The sequence below is a fragment of the Cebus imitator genome, unplaced genomic scaffold (genome assembly GCF_001604975.1).
Source record: "Cebus imitator isolate Cc_AM_T3 unplaced genomic scaffold, Cebus_imitator-1.0 Scaffold228, whole genome shotgun sequence".
NCBI lineage: Eukaryota > Metazoa > Chordata > Mammalia > Primates > Cebidae > Cebus > Cebus imitator.
In genome coordinates, this window is record NW_016107543.1 from 2,785,346 (window position 1) to 2,804,307 (window position 18,962).

General features: G+C 40.8%; 1 protein-coding gene across 2 annotated transcripts in view; it reads right to left on the bottom strand.

Annotated features, from left to right (window-relative positions):
* IKZF3 (IKAROS family zinc finger 3) overlaps window positions 1–18,962 on the bottom strand; it is a 90,679-nt gene that overhangs the window by 51,030 nt on the left and 20,687 nt on the right. For both annotated transcript variants that reach the window (XM_017497288.2, XM_017497289.2), the window contains exons 2-3: window positions 12,416–12,469; window positions 9,425–9,526 (exon numbers count right to left, since the gene is read on the bottom strand). In XM_017497288.2, the coding sequence (XP_017352777.1) occupies window positions 9,425–9,526; window positions 12,416–12,469 (156 nt within the window). The remainder of the gene's footprint in view (window positions 1–9,424; window positions 9,527–12,415; window positions 12,470–18,962) is intronic.

The window sequence follows — 18,962 nt, forward strand, 5'->3', positions numbered from 1 at the left end:
TCATAGATGTGATCATAATGCACTCCAGCCTCAAACTCCTGGGCTCAGGTGATCCTCCTGCCTCAGCCTCCTGAGTAGCTGGGACTACAGGCTTGTGCCACAGCACTGGGCCCAACTCTAGTCTTAATGTTTTCCTGTGCTGCATATGGCAGTGGTACCTTATTATGCAATACGTATATCTTTTATTGTCAATGCTGTTTTTAAATTCTATTATTTTTATAATTTAGTGTGTATCATTTATATATACTGATCACATTATATATTTTATAAAAGTAGGGTCCTGGTAACCACCTTTTCCAAACATATATGACCCAGATTAAGTGCCAGTGTTAATAGTACAGTACAGTGGTCTCCCCTTATCCACAGAGGATACTTTCTAAGACCCTCAGTGGATGTCTGAAACTGAAGATAGTACCAAACCCTATATATAGTCACATGCTCCTTAACCATGAGATGCTTTCTAAGAAATGCATCATTAGGTGATTTCCTCATTATGCAAACATCATAGAATACACTATTTATACAAACCTAGACAGTATGGCCCACTACAACCCCCAGGTATATGGTACAGCTTATTGCTCCTAGACTGTATAGCATGTTATATATATAGTATATCACTGTACTGAATACTGTAGGCAACTGTAACACAATGGTAAGTATTTGTGTATCTAAAAATAGAAAAGATACAGCAAAAATAGGTCTTAACATATGAGACCACCGCTGTTTCTGCAGTCCATCATTGACCAAAATGTTATGTGGTATAAGACTGAATACTATATTTTTTCCTAAACCTATGATAAAGTTTAATTTACAAATCTGGCACAGTAAGAGATTAATAACAACTAACAATAAAATAGAACAATTATAACATTATACTATAATAAAAGGTATGTGATTACTGACTCTCTCTCAAAATATTTTACTGTGCTATACGCACCTATTTTGGGATAATGTTTGACCATGGAACTGAAACTGCACAAGGTGAAACCGCAGAGAAGGGAGACTACTATATCTGTTTGCAGATTAATCGCAAAATAATGGAATGACCTTTCAGCATTAAAATTGCCTATTCAGGCCAGGCGTGGTGTAATCCTAGCACTTTGGGAGGCCGAAGTGGGCAGAACACTTGAGGTCAGGAGTTCGAGACCAGTCTGGCCATTTAGTAGAGATGGTAAAACCCTGTCTCTCCTAAAAATATAAAAATTTGCCAGGCATGGTGGTACATGCCTGTAGTCCCAGCTACTCAGGAGGCTGAGGCACAAGAATCACTTGAAATTAGGAGGCAGAGGTTACAGTGAGATCGCGCCACTGCACTCCAGCCTGGACAATAGAGCAGCAACAAAAACAACAACAAAATTAGCCTATTCATTTCTTTCTGAGTAAAGCTTAGAGTAAATAACGGTTTCTTTTCTCTTTCCCAAATTATTTAGGGCGATTGATCATATCTTCTATTCCCTATCAAGAACTCATGATACTCCCAGACCCCTAGCAACTGGGAAAAATACTTCTCTACACAGATATCCTATTAATCCATTGACATGTAGTTGGAGGTAAGGTGATACTATCGTATGGGTTCCTAGCAAGGTGCTTCACCACTTGGGTCTTTACAGTATTAAATTCCTATTGTTGAATGGAAATTATTGGTTCCTAGTTTATGTTTGGGTATTTAATCTTTTTTTTTTTTTTTTTTCAAAATTACCTGAAAATACAAAACTCATAGGTTACCTCTGAGCCCAAAGCAAATTTATAATATAAATTATAAATTCCCAAACCAACAGTTGCATAGGGATCACTATTTCAACTATAAACTTAATAGTATTACCTACCAGAAGTCAGAAACCATAACTCACAAAAAAAAGCAAGCCACAGGCACAGCTATCATTTGCCTCATTTTGAGTGAGACTCCATGGATGTCACCTTCAAGTTACATGAAGCTGATACAACATCATATGCCTTTCCTCAGCAGAAATGACCACATCCTGTGCCAGACAGCATTTTTCTGTCTCTGTGGTTAAAAACTGGTACAAATTAATGTATAGCTCGGCACAGCTGGAATGTTAATTGAAGCTGTGATTTGAATCTCGGAAGTTTTAGACAAAGAACTCCATTTCTTGATCTCTTAAGACATTTAAGACAAAAGAAAAAGACTCTGAGAAATGATTTTCTTTTCTTGAGACGGAGTCTCACTCTGTTGTCCAGGCTGTAGTACAGTGGTGCGATCTTGGCTCACTGCAACCTCTGCCTCCTGGGCTCAAGTGATCCTCCCACCTCAGCCTCCCAAGCAGCTAGAAATACAGGCACACACACAGCTAATTAAAAAAATTTTTTTTGACCAATTAAAACAATTCTTTATGCGTAGGAAAAAAAATTTTTTTTTGTAAAGATGAGGTTTTGCCATATTGCCTAGGCTGGTCTCGAACTCCTGACCTCAAGTAATCCACCTACCTTGGCCTCCCAAAGTGCTGGGATTACAGGGGTAAGCCAAGCCACTGCTCCCGGCCTATTTTCTTTTCTTCCTTTAAAAAACACATATATCCACACATATAACCAACCTAGGGCTTTCATTTAGTCACCTACTCAACAAATATTTATTGCATACCTACCACAGTAGGGCCAGGTACTGTTCTAGGTGCTGTAAATATCTAACAAGTTAAAAAACAGCCCAAGATCCAGGTTAATAAAGGCTGGAAGGAAAGCAGACACTAAACAAAACTCCAAAGTTATCTGTGTTCAGTGTCATGCGATGAATTAAAATAGGGGACTGTGTTAAAATAGTGACTGAATTTTGCCAGGAAAAGCTTCTCTGATGAAATGACATTTAAGATGAGATCTGAGTAACTTTCATAAAGCAAAAGTGATTAGATTTATCAACATAAATATTACCATAAAATGTGAGTAATAATAATGTAATGCTCAAAACTTACAAAAGACCCTGGAAGTAAGTATTCTGTAATGCTAATAGAGACTATCTTTGGGTGGTAGAATAGAGGTGGGGTTTTTTTTTTTTTCTTTCTATTTCAATGAACTTTCCAAACTGTGGTATAATACAAAAACATATTTGGTCTTTGTTCCTGCTCCCAGGACCAGGCACAGAACTTCTTAAGCCCTTGGAATTTCCTGAGTGATAGGAGTGTCTTTTTTTTTCCTCACTAGATCCTCCTGCCTCAGCCTCTAAGTAGCAAGGACAGGAGTGTCTTTTGCATTCATAACGAGCCCCTTTCAATAGCACCTTAGATTATGCTAATGAGGTAGCTAGGGCTCGGGCCCCTAGATAGCCTCAGAATGGAGCTGTTCACTAGAAGGACCTAGTAATTAGAGAGTTGGACTTTCAGCCCCACCCACTGACCTCAAGGAAGAAGAGGGAAGAAAGGGGGCTGGAGACTGAGTCCTATAAACATCCTTAACAATGAGATTCCGAAAGCTTCCAGGCTGGTGAATACAGAGAGGAGCTGGGGGTGTGGCATGCCCAGAGAAAGTATGGAAGCTCCATGTCCTCCCTACCTTGCTCTATGCTTCCCTTCCATTTGGCTGTTCCTGAGCTGTATCTTTTATAATAAACCGGTAATGGTAATGTAAATAAATTTATTTACTGGTAATGTAAATAAATTTTTTGAGTTCTGTGGGTCATTCCAGAAAATTATCAAACCTGAAAAAGGGTGTGGGAACCCTCAAATTTGTCCAAGTTGGAAGAAGTGTGGGTCACCTGGAACTCAGAAACATGTGGTTTGGAAGGATAAAGATAAAAGGGTAGGGGATGAGGAAACTTTGATTCCTGAGTGGCCATATAGTCACCTATGGAGCAGCCACTGGGCTGCGGCCAGTTACTAAAGGTAAAAGTTACCAATGAAGTTTGCAAATGAACCCAACTCCTGGGGTGTTGATTCACTGAATGCTTAAGGAAATGCAAACTAATAAGAAAAAAGTGAAATACACAATCCAATGGTTATTGTTATCTGTAACAGCTAAAATGAAAGTTAAAAAGAGTGTTGGGTTGGACCTTATTGTTGGACCAAGCTCAGATTCCAGTGGGCCTGAACTTTGGATGCTAGACTCAAAGCTGCCTCTAATGGGAAAAAATATGTGGGAAAAAAACAGAAAATACCTCCAAGATCTCTGGTCACCAAAAAGAGGGTCCAGGTAGGGGAGGGCAAAACCAAGAAACTACTGAAACCAGGGAGTAGAGTGTGAAAAAGCTACTTTATTTTATAGGTCAGTACCATCAGCTTCTTAAAGAATTTTTACTAAAATGGATTGTGAGAATAACTACTTTAAGCGGAGTATCTTGGCTTTTAAATGCTTCAGAGTGGAAGAGCATGTTTAGGTTGCTACAGGATCCATAGCTCACTATGGAACAATCACAGATGGCTACACATAATCCAGACACATAGCAAGTTGTTCCCAAGGGAACAGCTGACCTGGTGGACCAGATATCAGCCATTATAAGGTCCATTTACCCGCAGAAGGGGAACTATCTGACTTCCCCTTTCAATGGAACAACCCAGATGAAGCAGCAGATACGCTTCATATGCAAACCATGTGGACCTGACTTTGTGATAATCAGGATTCATGCACTGAATATGCCCATTACCCAGGTGATATGGTTTGCTGTGTCCCCATCCAAATCTTATCTTGATTGTAAGCCCCATAATCCCATGTCATGGGTGGGACCTGGTGGGAGGTAACTGAATCATGGGGGCAGTTTCCCCATGTTCTCGTGATAGTGAGTGGGTTCTCACAAGATCCGATATTTACCCTGCTGGCACTCACTCTCTTCTGCTGCCCTGTGAAGAGATGCCTTCTGCTATGATTGTAAGTTTCCTGAGGCCTTCCCAGCCATGCATAACTGTGAGTCAATTAAACCTCTTTTCTTTATAAATTACCCAGTCTTGGGTATTCACAGCAGTGTGAAAGTGGACTAATACTGTAAATTGGTACCACAGAGAATGGGGTGTTGCTATAAAGATATCCAAAAATGTGGCTGCAACTTTGGAACTGGGTAACAGACAGGGGTAGGAACAGTTTGGAGGGCTCAGTGGACGATAGAAAAATGTGGGAAAGTTTGGAGCTTCCTAGAGACTTAGAGGGCTCAGAAGACAGGAAGATATTGGGAAGCCTTGGAACTTCCTAGAGACTTGTTGAATCCTTTTGACTAAAATGCTGACAGTGATATGGACAATGAAGTCCAGGCTTAGGTGGTCTCAGATGGGTTGAGGAACTTCTTGGGAACTGGAGCAAAGGTAACTCTTGGTATGCTTTAGCAAAGAGACTGGCAATATTTTGTCCCTACCCTAGAGATCTGTGGAGCTTTGAACTTGAGAGAGATGATTTAGGGTATCTGGTGAAAGAAATTTCTTTTCTTTTTTTTTAATTGTATTTGGGCTCTGGGGTACATGTGCACGTCCTGCATCCTGCAGGATTGTTACATAGGTACATGCATGCCATGGTGGTTTGCTGTCTCCATTTCCCCCCTCCCCCATTGCCTACATCAGGCATTTCTCCTGGTGTTATCCCTCCCCATCCTCCCCACCCTCCACTGCTGTCCCTTCCCTCCCCTCCCCTCTCCTCCACCCCCTGATCTAGCCCTGTGAGTGTTGTTCCCTTCTCTGTGCCCAAGTGTTCTCATTGATCATCATCTGCCTATGAGTGAAAACTTGTGGTGTTGGTTTTCTGTTCTTGTGTCAGTTTGCTGAGAATGATGGTTTCTAGGTTCATCCATGTCTCTACAAAGGACACAAACTCATCATTTTTTATGGCTGCATAGTATTCCATGGTGTATATGTGCCACATTTTTTTGTCCAGTTTATCATCGATGGGCATTTGGGTTGGTTCCAGGTCTTTGCTATCGTAAACAGCACTGCAATGAACATACGTGTCCATGTGTCTTTATGATAGAACGATTTATAATCCTTTGGGTATATACTCAGTAATGGGATTGCTGGGTCAAATGGAATTTCTATTTCTAGATCCTTGAGGAATCGCCACACTGTCTTCCATAATGGTTGAACTAATTTACGCTCATCTGGTGGAAGAAGTTTCTAAGCAGCAAAGTATTCAAAAGGAAGCAGAGCAACAAATTTGGGAAATTTGCAGTCTGACAATGTGATAGAAAAGAAAAACTCGTTTTCTGAGGAGAAATTCAAACCAGCTGCATAAATTTGCATAAGTAATGAGGAGCCTAATGTTAATTACCAAGACACTGGGGAAAATGTCTCCAGAGTATATCAGAGGACTTCAAAGCAGCCCCTCCCATCACAGGCCCAGAAGTCTAGGAAGAAAAAACGGTTTCCTGGGCTGGGTCCACGGTCCCCCTGCTCTGTGCAGCCTCCCAAAGTTTTAGGATTACAGGCATAAGCCACCATGCCTGGGGCTGTGGATGTTAGTTTTAAGGTAAATGGACAACATGCTGTTTGGAACACCACCACTGTAATTAAGGAAGGTAAAAACAAATCAGCTAGGTGAGCTGAATAATCTGCTATTTTCCTAGAAGTGATGGAAGAATTGAACAGTGATAAATGCCCATATCTTTCAGTTTCTGATTCATGGGCAATGGCCAGCAGCCTGGCCATGTGGTAAGGCAAGAGTGCAATGGAAACCTGGCATATTAAAGGGACTCTCATATGGGACACAGCCCTATGGAAATCACCATGGGAATGAGGGATGCATTAAAGTAAAACATGTCAATGCCCAGCAAAAGACCCTCCTTCCAGATTGGAAGATGATCAGAACCAATTAGTAGGTATCACAGTGTGCTTGTTTGAGGTGAGCATGTGGGTCCATAAAATGAGTAGACAGGATGGGGGTGCTACAGCCACTGCAGAAGATGAGCTGAATTCTCTTGCACCCCCTGAGGCACAAAATAGCAACAAACTATTCTGTCTGCCAATAAAAGAGACAGTTATTGTAGATGACTATGGGGAAGACCCCCAGGGGGAAGATCCCACACATGGCTGGCCAGTAGATTGCATGGAAGAGCCAATGCTGGTAGTCCCAAGGACAACAAATCATTTTTGTTTTTGTTCTTTTTTTGAGATGGAGTCTCACTCTGTCACCCAGGCTGGAGCACACTGGTGCAATCTCAGCTCACTGCAACTTCCACTTCCCGGCTTCAAGTGATTCTCCTGCCTCAGCCTCCCTAGTAGCTGGAATTACAGGCGAGCACCACCACACCTGGCTAATTTTTGAATTTTTTGTAGAGATGGGGTTTCACCAGTTGGCCAGGCTGGTCTTAAACTCCCAACCTCAAATGATCCACCTGCCTCGGCCTCCCAAGTGCTGGGATTACAGGCATGTGTCACTACACCCAGCCTGTTTTTGTTCTTTTGAAACAGGATCTCACTCTGTTGCCCAGGCTGGAGTGCAATGGTGGGATCACAGCTCACTGCAGCCTCAACCTCCCAGGCTCAAGTGATCCTCCAGCTTTAGCCTCCCAAGTAGCTGGGACTACAGGCACAAACCACCACACCTGGCTAATTTATTTGTATTATTATTATTATTATTATTATTATTATTATTTTCACAGAGTTAGGGTTTCACCATGTTACCCAGGCTGGTCCTGAATTCCTGGGCTCAAGTGATCCTCCTGCTTAGGCCTCTCAAAGTGCTGGGATTACAGGTGTGAGCCACTGCACCCATCCTACAAATTGGTTTTGACAGGGATAAACACTGACTCTGGACAGGACTTAGCTTATCTAGTGGTAGACACAAATGGTCAGTACCACGAAAGAATCAGAACAGAAGATATTGCACCAATTTGAATGGCTGAGCCACATTTCTTCATACTAAGGAGTACTCTACTTACAGCCCATAATGTCAAACAATGGGTAAAGAGTTATCCTCCTCAGAGTAATAGTTTGATAGAGAAGTGGAGCAGTCAATTGAAACACTGGTTGTCTAAAACAGGGTGAGGTACAGACATGTAGGGTTGGTTTATGCATTTGCACAAGTGTGAGGTCACACTCAAATGAGCTAAGGGAATGTCCCCACTAGGTAGATTCCTCTGTTTTTCTGGTGGATTAGGGAAGAGAAGGTAGGAGAGGATGCTGATAAGACTATTCAATTCTTGCCAAAGAGGGGGATGTTGGTGTGATGGCTATTCTTTCCTTTTCCTTCCCTACATCATCACCACAGCTTTCTCTTTCCTGCCAGATGCAGTGGTCACAAGACCGGCACTGCAACTGCAAGTGCCAGAAACAGAGATGATTCCTAAAGCAAGAAACTGCAACCATAGCTTTAAACATTTATGTCAGAATTCCTAAGGGCCTGATGAGCCAGGCTGTGTCTTTACCCCATCTGGCCAAATTGGGGTTAATAGTGAATGCAGTTATATTGCCTAGTGGTAGAAATAGCCCACCAATTCTGTACCTGTGTACCCTTACCCTGTATGTATGGGAGTTGACTGAGGGAGAGGTAATTGCTAGACTAGTATTGCTGCCTACAATCTAAACCGGTTCAGTGGCCTAATGTTCCTCCCAAAGGGGGAAAGTTTGGGCATAAACAGTGAGGAAGAGGAAGAGTAGCTGACAGTAAAGGAATGAATAAATGAGTTATGTAACAAGTACTGTCAGTCATCCTAGCAAATTATTAACATGTGGAGGGGAGTCCCTAATTTTGTAGCTAATCAGATAGAAGTGCAGGTAACTTGGGGACCTGGTACTTGAGACTGGTGTCTGAAGCAGGGGCAGTACTGTGCAGTAATGTGGAACTGAGCCTGTAACCTGTGGGATCTACACAAACATCAGGAATTAGAATCAGATTTGAATTGAATTGGGCCAGGCATGATGGTTCACACCTGTAATCCCAGTTCTTTGGAAGGCTGAGTTTGGCAGATCACTTGAGGTCAGGAGTTCGAGACCAGCCTGGCCAACATGGTAAAACCCCATCACTATTTAAAAAATACAAAAATTAGCCAGGTGTGGTGGTGGGTACATGTAACCCCAGCTATTTGGGAGGCTGAGGCAGGAGAATCACTACAATGTGGGAGGCAGAGGTTGCAGTGAGCCAAGATTGCACCACTGCATTCTGGCCTGGGCAATAGAGTGAGACTCTTGTTTCAAAAAAAAAAAAAAAAAAAGGAATTGAACTGTTGGACACCAAGTCATTGTCTGGAGAACTGAAAAACTGGTTTGTTGATATCAGAAAACAACCCAGACAAACTTTCTACAATAAACATGTATTACTTTTATAATGAAAAATCGTAAAATAAACATTGTTTTAAGTGAAGTTAATATAATTGGAACACTGGATAAGCACCGAAATTTGCTGACAATCTACAACTATGAAATGCAAATATTTGTGAAATTAACAAAACAGAATCACTCCTAACTAAACCCACAAATGCAAGTTTTCCTTGGAGCTGATTTCTTCTCCACACTAAGCCTTGCCATATCTACAGCCATCAGCGTTTAGTTTGCACATTATGGCTCACCTCCTATGTCTTCGTCTTCATTGACTGGGCCTTCTGTACTGTCCACATTTTCCATTTCATGAGATTGTGTTAAACTGTAGTCATTCAAAACTGCTGGACTTTCTAAAAGATAAAGGGAATTTTAAGTATGCAGTTCAACCTCAAAGGATTTTTATAAATATGTATTAAGTAGACCCCCATTTAACTTTCAGCCTCACGCAATCCTTTAGTCACAGATAGTGACTTCACTTATACGCAAAAGGGTATATACATGAAAACTCTTGAGGTTTAGAAATATGCCCAGGGTTCACAGTGGCTCGTGCCTGTAATCCCAACACTTAGGGAGGCCGAGGTGGGTGGATCGCCTGAGGTCAGGAATTCGAGACCAGCCTGGCCAACAGGGTAAAACCCCATCTCTACTAAAAATACAAAAATCAGTTGAGTGTGGTGGTGCATGCCTGTAATCCTAGCTACTCCGGAGGCTGAGGCAAAAAATGACTTAAACTTGGAAGGCAGAGGTTGCAGTGAGCCAAGATCACACCACTGCACTCCAGCCTGGGTGACGGAGTGAGACTTCATCTGTTAAAAAAAAGAAAAGAGAAAGGAAATATTCCCAGGGCTCATGTACCCTTTGAATATACACAACTTTCTTGAATATTTATTTCATCTGAGTTAAAGGGCACTCATGTTCCTCCTGGAGAAAAATTCTCTCTCTGTTGGTATATCTCATGAACACTATTGCTGTTTATGACAAAGAAGTACTAATACGTAGTGATAAGAAATACTAAGCCTGCACACACTGGCATAACCTAATTTGGGAAAGACGCTTTCCTAAGAGAAAGATCTATAAGATTTCTGTATGCCAAATTCTGTTTTCCCCTTCTTTTCACATTATTATAAATGTGATTCTGTGGAAAACATATCGGACCCCAAGTTCCTTTATTTGTTTGAACATTTTTTTTTTTTTTTGAGACGGAGTTTCGCTCTTGTTACCCAGGCTGGAGTGCAATGGCGCGATCTCGGCTCACCGCAACCTCCGCCTCCTGGGTTCAGGCAATTCTCCTGCCTCAGCCTCCTGACTAGCTGGGACTACAGGCACGCGCCACCATGCCCAGCTAATTTTTTGTATTTTTAGTAGAGACGGGGTTTCACCATGTTGACCAGGATGGTCTTGATCTCTTGACCTCGTGATCCACCCGCCTCGGCCTCCCAAAGTGCTGGGATTACAGGCTTGAGCCACCGCGCCCAGCGTATTTGTTTGAACATTTACTAAATGTTGACAAGGCTACAGATATGAATAAGTCATTAGGCCTGTCTTCAAGGAGCTCATACTCTGAGACATAGATAAGAGAACCTCACACTCTAACACATGGTAGGCTCAGACAAGGGATTAAATAAAGGAAATACAAAGTGTTATGAAAGTCCATAGGTGAAAGAGAGCAGACATAATAAAAACATGCTTAAATAAACAGCAAACTTGTTAAAAAATAAATTTAAGAGAAATGTATAATAAATATGGATAACACTAGAAGTAAGAAAAAAGGAACAAGGGAGCTCAAATTATTTTCACATACAAGCATAGTAGCTTAACAAAAAGATGATATCAGAAGAAATGAACTGAAAAGTTACCCTCTTTCTATCTAACTCCTTCCCAATCTTCAATAAAATATTTGCTGAGTTCCCATTAATACAAAAATAGTCAAAGACACTGAATTCTGTAGCACTGAGGCTGGGCTGAAGTAGAGAGGTAACTAGAAGCTCTGCAGTGGCACTCCTTTCAGCTGAGCCACAACCAAATACACACAGGAGCGAAACAGAAACACATTTCACAAAACCCATCACTAATGTGGTCACCACAAACTCAGTGTTTGATTTATGAATATCTAAAGTTTCTAATTTCTGCATATTATAATATATACTCTGTGAACTTTAAGATACTGTACTAAACAATGGTTCACTTCTCTCAAACCTGAAATGACTAAAATACAGTGCACACCTGAACAATTAATGCAAGTTTCGGTTCAATTAAAAGATATGATTGGCTGGGCCCGGTGGTTCACGTCTGTAGTCCCAGCACTTTGGGAGGCTGAGGTGGGTGGATCACCTGAGGTCGGGATTTCGAGATCAGCCTGACCAACATGGAGCACCCTGTGTCTACTAAAAATACAAAATTAGCCGGGCGTGGTGGTGCACATCTGTAATCCCAGCTACTCTGGAGAGTGAGGCAGGAGAATCGCCTGAACCCAGGAGGCGGAGGTTGCAGTGAGCCAAGATCATACGACTGTGCTCCAGCCCGAACGACAGAGTGAGTCTCTGCCTCAAAAAAAAAAAAAAAAAAAAGATTTGATTACAACTTACAGTAACACAAAAAGGCACTTCAGTGATAAATTTTGTAATATAATGTAAGCTTTGATTCACAAAGTGAGTTAATCAATGGAGGACACAGAAGTTATTTTTAGGAAATAAATTATTTTAGATGTTTATAGTTTATTCTAAAGCAGGGATCAGTAAACTATGGTATGAGGGACAAGTCTGACCATAGCTTGCTTCTGTGTGGGCCCAGGAGGTAGGAATGGTTTTTACATTTTTTAAGGGTTGTAAGAAATACAAAGAATAAGGTGTGACGGAGATCATACATGGCCTGCAAAGTCTAAATATTTACTATCTGACCCTTTACAAAAAAGTTTGCAGACCACTGTTCTAGAGTAAAAATTGCAAGTCGTTCAAATACAAGCTACTATATATTATTCAACAAAAACTGTCTTCAGAGCAATGAGCCGAAAAATTAAAAACAAGCAGTAATCAACATTAGGTAACGTATGTTTGGCCCTAAGATGCTAAAGAACTTACATGATCTAAATGGATGAGTTATTTTTCATCAGCAAGAGACAACCATATTTTAAAAAACACACATTTCCATAGCATTTTTACTGCAACCAGAATAAGAACATTCTTCTTTCTTTGGTATTTTTAGTAAAGGTATATTTCTAGAGAGGAAAGACCTGATGTTACCTGTGGGCACAGACTGCTCCTGAGTGCTTTTCAGTTCTATATTTGTTTGTATATCTGAAAAGAAAAAGGTTATAAATATTAGCTACTTAGGGTACATTTCTACAGGTTTGAGCATTCCAAATTTAATAAGGAATACCATTTCGGAAACCTTAGCAGCAGAATTCCTCTTTCAGAGCAAGACTACTCTTTCTCTATACTCTCCCTAAAAGCCTCTCAAGGAGAATGAAACAAAAAAATTGATGCAGCAATGTTACTCTAAGAACTTTCTGCCAGAGATCTACTTACACCAAGAACAATACACAAAAATGTGGGTCCCATCAGAAATAATTTCATATATTTATTCTTCCCCCAATATTTTATTACGAACACTGTTGAAGACATAGAAAAAAAGAGTTAAAATTGGTATATATATACAATAAAATACTATTCAGCCGTTAAAAAGAATAAAATCATATCATTTGCAGCAACGTGGATGGAAGTCACTATGTTAAGTGAAATAAGTCAGGCACAGAAAGACAAATATCATGTGTTCTCATTCATATGTGAGAGCTAAAAATGTTGATCTCATGGAGATGGAAAGTAGAATGATAGGGTATGTGGGTGGGAATGGGGGATGAAGAGAGGTTGGTTAATGGGTAAGGCATATAGTTATATAGAAGTCATAAGCTCTAATGTTTGACAGCAGAGTAGAGTGACAACGATGTATTATATATTTCAAAATAGCTAGAAGAGAGGACTTGAATTGTTTCCAACACTTTATCATTCCAACACAATGATAAATACTCAGGTGATAGACACACCAAATTCCCTGACTTGATTATTGTATATTCTATGCATGTAACAAGCTTTCACATGTACCCCATAAATATGTAAAATAAAAAATAAAATAAACTGCACAGTTGAACACCCATTACTCACCCTCTGGATTCTACAATTAACATTTTGCTATTTTTCCTTATCACATATCTTTCTACCCATTCATCACTCAATCCATTCATTCATCGATCCAGCTTTTTCTATGCATTTCAAAATAAGTCGCAGATATCAGTATGCCTTAGTCCTAACATTTCAGCATGATTATTATTAACTAGAATTCAATATCTGATTACAAGATTTTAAAAGGTAAAATTTACATACAATGAAATGCACGGATGTTAAGTGTACCATTCACTGAGTTTTTAAAAATGCATATCCTCATATAATGCAAACCCCTATCAAGATACAGAACATTACCATCATCCCAGAAAAGTTTCCTCACATCTCTTCCTAGTCAATTCCCACCCACAAACTCTAAAGACAATTACTGTTTTGATTTTTACCACCATAGATTAGTTTAGCTTATTTTAGAACTTCATAAAAACAGAATCACACAGACATATGGTATAAATTCTTTTGCCTGAGGCTTCTTTCATTCAACATGATGTTTTGAGTTACATCCATTCTGTGATGTTTATCAGTAGTTCATTCTTTTTTATTGCTAACTAGTATTCCATATGAATGTCCCAGTTTGTTTATCCTTTCTCCTGTTGATGGACACCTAGACTGTTTCCAGTTTGGGCTATATATAAATCAAACTATTATGATATTCCTTTTTAAAAGAATAAACTTCTAAATTTTAGAGTAGTTTTAAATTTACAGAAAAATTGCAAAGATAGCACAGAGAGTTCCCATATACCCCACACCCAATTTCCCCTACTATTAACATCTTATATTAGTATGGCACATTTGTTGTAATGAATGAACACATATTCATACATTATTACCAAGTATTCAGATTTCCTTAGTTTTCATCTAATGTCCTTTTTCTGTTGCAGGATCCCTTCCAGGATTCCACATTACATTTAGTCATCTTGCCTCCTTAGGCTTCTCTTGGTTGGGACAGTTTCTCAGACTTGCCTTATTTTGATGATCTTGACAGTTTTGAGTCAGGTGTTTTGAAGAATGTCCCTCAACTCGATTTGTTTTTCTCATGATTAGACCAGAGTATGATCATCCTTGTACAAGTATTTCTGTGGTCATATGTTTTCATGTCTCTTGGGTCAATACCTAGCTGTGAATTACTGAGTTACAGGGTAGGAGGCATACATCTATTTTTAACACAGTTAAACTAGAACTTGTTCAAAAGTGATTTTTCCTTTCACTTTGGGCTTAATTGGCTCTGTTTCTACCCTCTTAAGACGACATTTTAGTGAGTGACTATTCCTTTCTTCTTTTCTAACTATAAACATTTAAAGCTATACGTTTTCCTGTAAGCATTGCTTTAGCTGCATCTCAAAAATGCTTTTTTATTTTCATTATAATTCAGTTCTAATTTCCCTTGTGACTTCTTTGGCCCACTGGTTATTTATAAGTTTAATTTCCAGATATTTGGGGGAATTCAAGCATTCTTTAGCCAACTTGCTATTGAATTCAAATTCCATTGCACTACAGTCAGAGATCACAGTCTGTGTGATTGCAGTCCTTTTAAAAGTATTAAGACTTGGCTGAGTGCGATGGCTCACACTGTAATCCCAGCACTTTGGGAGGCTGAGGCAGGTGGATCATGAGGTCAGGAGTTCAAGACCAGCCTGGCCAATATGGTGAAACCCCATCTCTACTAAAGATACAAAAAATTAGCTGGGCATGGTGGTGGGTGCCCGTAATCCCAGCTACTCAGGAGGCTGAGGCAGGAGAATTGTTGAACTTGGGAGATGGAGGTTGCAGTGAGCCAAGATCGCACATTGTACTCCAGCCTGGACAACGGGGCAAGACTCTGTCTCAAAAAAAAAAAAAAAAGGTATTAAGACTTGTGCTCTTGGTGAATGTGCCATGTGTAGTTGAGACGTATGTCATCCTGAGGTCCGTTACCATTGATTTCCTTTCCTCTTGAGTATGGGTCACATTTTCCTGCATCTTCATATGACCACATAATTTTTTATTGTATGCTGGACATCATAAATTATATATTACATAAATTCTGAATTCTATTTGGTCCTCTGAAACATGTAGGAATTTTTCTTTGTTTGTTTTACTTTTTTTTTTTTTTAAGAGGTAGGATTTTGCACTGTTTTCCAGGCCTGAGTGCAGTGGCATGATCATAGCTCTCTGTAACCTTAGGCTCCTGGACTCAAGCAATGCTCCTGCCTGAGTCTCCTGAGTACCTAGGACTACAGGTGTGTGCCACCACATCTGGCTTTTAAAGTTTTTTGTAGTGACAGAGTCTCACTATGTTGCCCAGGCTTGTCTTGAACTCCTGGCCTCAAGCAATCCTCTTGCCTCAGCTTCCCAAAGAAGAGCTGTGATTATAGGCATGAGCCATCATGCCTAGCCTTTTTGGTTTTAATTTTCTTTCTTTTTTCTTTTTTGAAATGAAAGATCTCACATATTTATTACTGAACCCAGCCAACCAACATGTTCATAACAGATTCAGAGAAAAAATATATATATTTCCAATAAAACATGTCCAACTCTCCAGATAGTGGTGACATTTTCAGCTTGATATGGTAACATCATTGTGACCTTCAGACAGCATAATTTTTATTTTTAGTTTTTTGAGAGAGGGTCTCGTTCTGTTGCCCAAGCTGGAGTGCAGTGGTGTGACCTGAGCCCTCTGCATCCCAGGCTCAAGCAATCCTCCACTTCAGGTTCCTGAGTAGCCGGGACTATAGATGTGATCACAGCTCACTGAAACCTTGACCTACCTGGGCTCAGGTGGTCCTCCCACCTTAGTCGCTCAAGTACCTGGGACTATAGGTATGCATCAGCATGCCCAGCTAATTTTTGTATTTTTTGTAGAGAAGGGGTCTCGCCATGTTGCCCAGGCTGGTCTCAAACTCCTGGTGTCAGGTAATCCTCCCACCTTGGCCTCCCAAAGTGCTAGGGTTATAGGTGTGAGCTACCATGGCTGGCCAGACTTCTTACTTTTTAAACCATGCAACTAACTTGCCTTGGTTTAAACTCAAACTCTGTTTCACCTGTGGTGGGCACCAGCTAGGGTGACCAAATGTTCCAATAAGCCTGGATTCAGGGTTTTTCTAGAACTTTCAGCATCCCAAAGAAACCGGGATGAGTTAGTCACTTTTGCAGAAATATAAATCTGTTTAGTTATTTTAGCCTCAGATGGGCTATTTAGAGTGTTACTCTATACATTAGTGGATCAGCCAGAGAATTTATATCCAAATAAGCCCTCTCTGGCTTTCTCCATTCCAGGATGTTTCCCTTAACTTCCAAGCTGCTGTGGTTGCTGCAGTTTGATAAAACCGTGGATTTTTCTATCAAAGTTTTAGCCACTTGGAGGCTGAAATGAGGGCCTGCCCTTGGATAAAAGGACATAAAACATTTTTGCTTTTCTGCTTCTGGTCGTTTTTCCAATGCTTTCAGGTGATACTTTTTTAAATATTTTGTCCAGAATCGATCATTGTTATCTGTGGAAAGGTTGGTTCAATAGAAGGCACTACTCCATTACAGAAATTAAAACTCTCCTTTTGACTGTGATCATTTACTCAAAACTGTTTAGAATAGTATAGATTTAAAATGGTCTATGGAGTAATCAGGTCATACTCCAATTTTTAATTTAAAAAATACAGTCACTGGCCAGGCGCAGTGGCTCACGCCTGTAATCCCAGCACTTTGGGAGTCCAAGGTGGGTGGATCACGAGGTCAGGAGTTTGAGACCAGCCTGACGAACACAGTGAAATCCTGTCTCTACTAAAAATACAAAAAATTAGCCGGGCATGGTGGCACGTGCCTGTAGTCCCAGCTACATGGGAGGATGAAGCAGGAGAATCACTTGAACCCAGGAGGCAGAGATTATAGTGAGCCAAGAATGTGCCAATGCACTCCAGCCTGGGTGACAGAGCAAAACTGCATCTCAAACAAACAAAAAATAATACAGTCACTGTATTTACATTAAAAACTTTTAATATGCTAGCCATTAGAGGTTAGCAACAAAGCATAAAGGCAGAAGAAATCGATATAGTTTTAAAATAAGCAAAGGGGCAGTTTGACGGTGTCAAAATCCAAGTTGGATGAGAGAAATATCCATGCAACGAATAGGGGCAGCTCAGGGGAGGAGCCCAGCCAGCATGAAGACTGTGTCCATGCATGGGAGGCAGTGTGAATGAGGTAAGGAGGGTTTCAGGCTAGGTGCAGTGGCTCATGCCTGTAGTCCCAACATTTCGGGAGGCCAAGGTGGGCAGGTTGCTTGAGCCCAGGAGTTGAAGACCAGCCTGGGCAACATGGCAAGACCCCATCTCTACAAAAAAAATGCAAAAATCAGCCAGGCACAGTGACACACGCCTGTAGTCTCAATTACTCAGGAGGCTGGGATGGGAGGATCGCTTGAGCCCAGGAGGTCAAGGCTGCAGTGAGATGAGATGGTGCCACTGCAGTCCAGCCTGGGCAACAGAGAGACTCTGTCCAAAAAAANAAAAAAAAAAAAAAAAAAAAAAAAAAAGCAGGTTTCCACCTGGAAGGACAGACAGCATGAAAAATTAGAGCACAACCAGCATAAGAGGAAATGTAGGAAGGAGGACTGCCTGACTTGGACTGTTAGAGCCTGAGAGGGAATGAAGAGGGCATCCAAGCTAAGGAATAGGTCAGCATGGGGAATCAGAGCCTGAACACAGTGAGGAGGACATCTATGCATCTATGGGGGAGGTCTGAGGCTAAACAGGGTGAGCAAGGCACCCACATCAGAAGAGTGGGGGCTGGCACCCCCACTGGAGCCTAAATGAAATGAGGAGAACTTCAATGCACGAGACTAGTCCAGCGCAAAGTACCAAAACTTGAGTGCAGTGAAGAGGGCGTCTACATTTTAGGGGCAGTCCTGCATAGAGATGTCAGAGCTCAAGCAGTAGAGAAGAATGTCCACACAGAGTGGAGACCACAGTGTGGGATTATCAAAACCAAATGAGTCAAGGAGAGCAACTGTGCTGAGTAGGAGATGTCACGTGCCAATGGGCAACTGGTTGTATTACATAATGGAGGACTGCTCAAAGAAGTAAATACAATAAGGACAATGAGAACCAGGTTTCTCTGTCAGAGAAGGGAGTTACAAATATGGAAACCTGTGGTACTCTATTGCAAGTGGATGTACTGGCATGAACTCATGGCTTCTACTATACCTAAAAAGATAGGCCAGGCAAGGTGGCTGATGTCTGTAATCCCAGCACTTTGGGAGGCCAAGGCAGGAGGATTGCTTGATGCCAAGAGTTAAAGACCAGCCTGGGCAACATAGTGAGACCCTGTCTCTACCAAAAAAAATTAAAATTAGAAGGGTGTGGTGAAGTGCACCTGTAGTCCTAGCTACTCAGTAGGCTGAAGCAAGAGAATCACTTGAACCCAGGACTTTGAGGCTGCAATGAGCTATGATGGTGTCACCGTACTCAAGCCCAGATGACAACAAAGCAAAAAAAAAAAAAAAAAAAAAAAAAAAAAAAAAAAAAAAAAAAAAAAAAAAAAAAAAAAGATATAAAATATACATGTAAATGTGTGTATAGGAGTATACATAAATATAGTCCCTTTCCCTGTCCATTGAGAGCACTTAAGAACAGTGAAACTACAATAC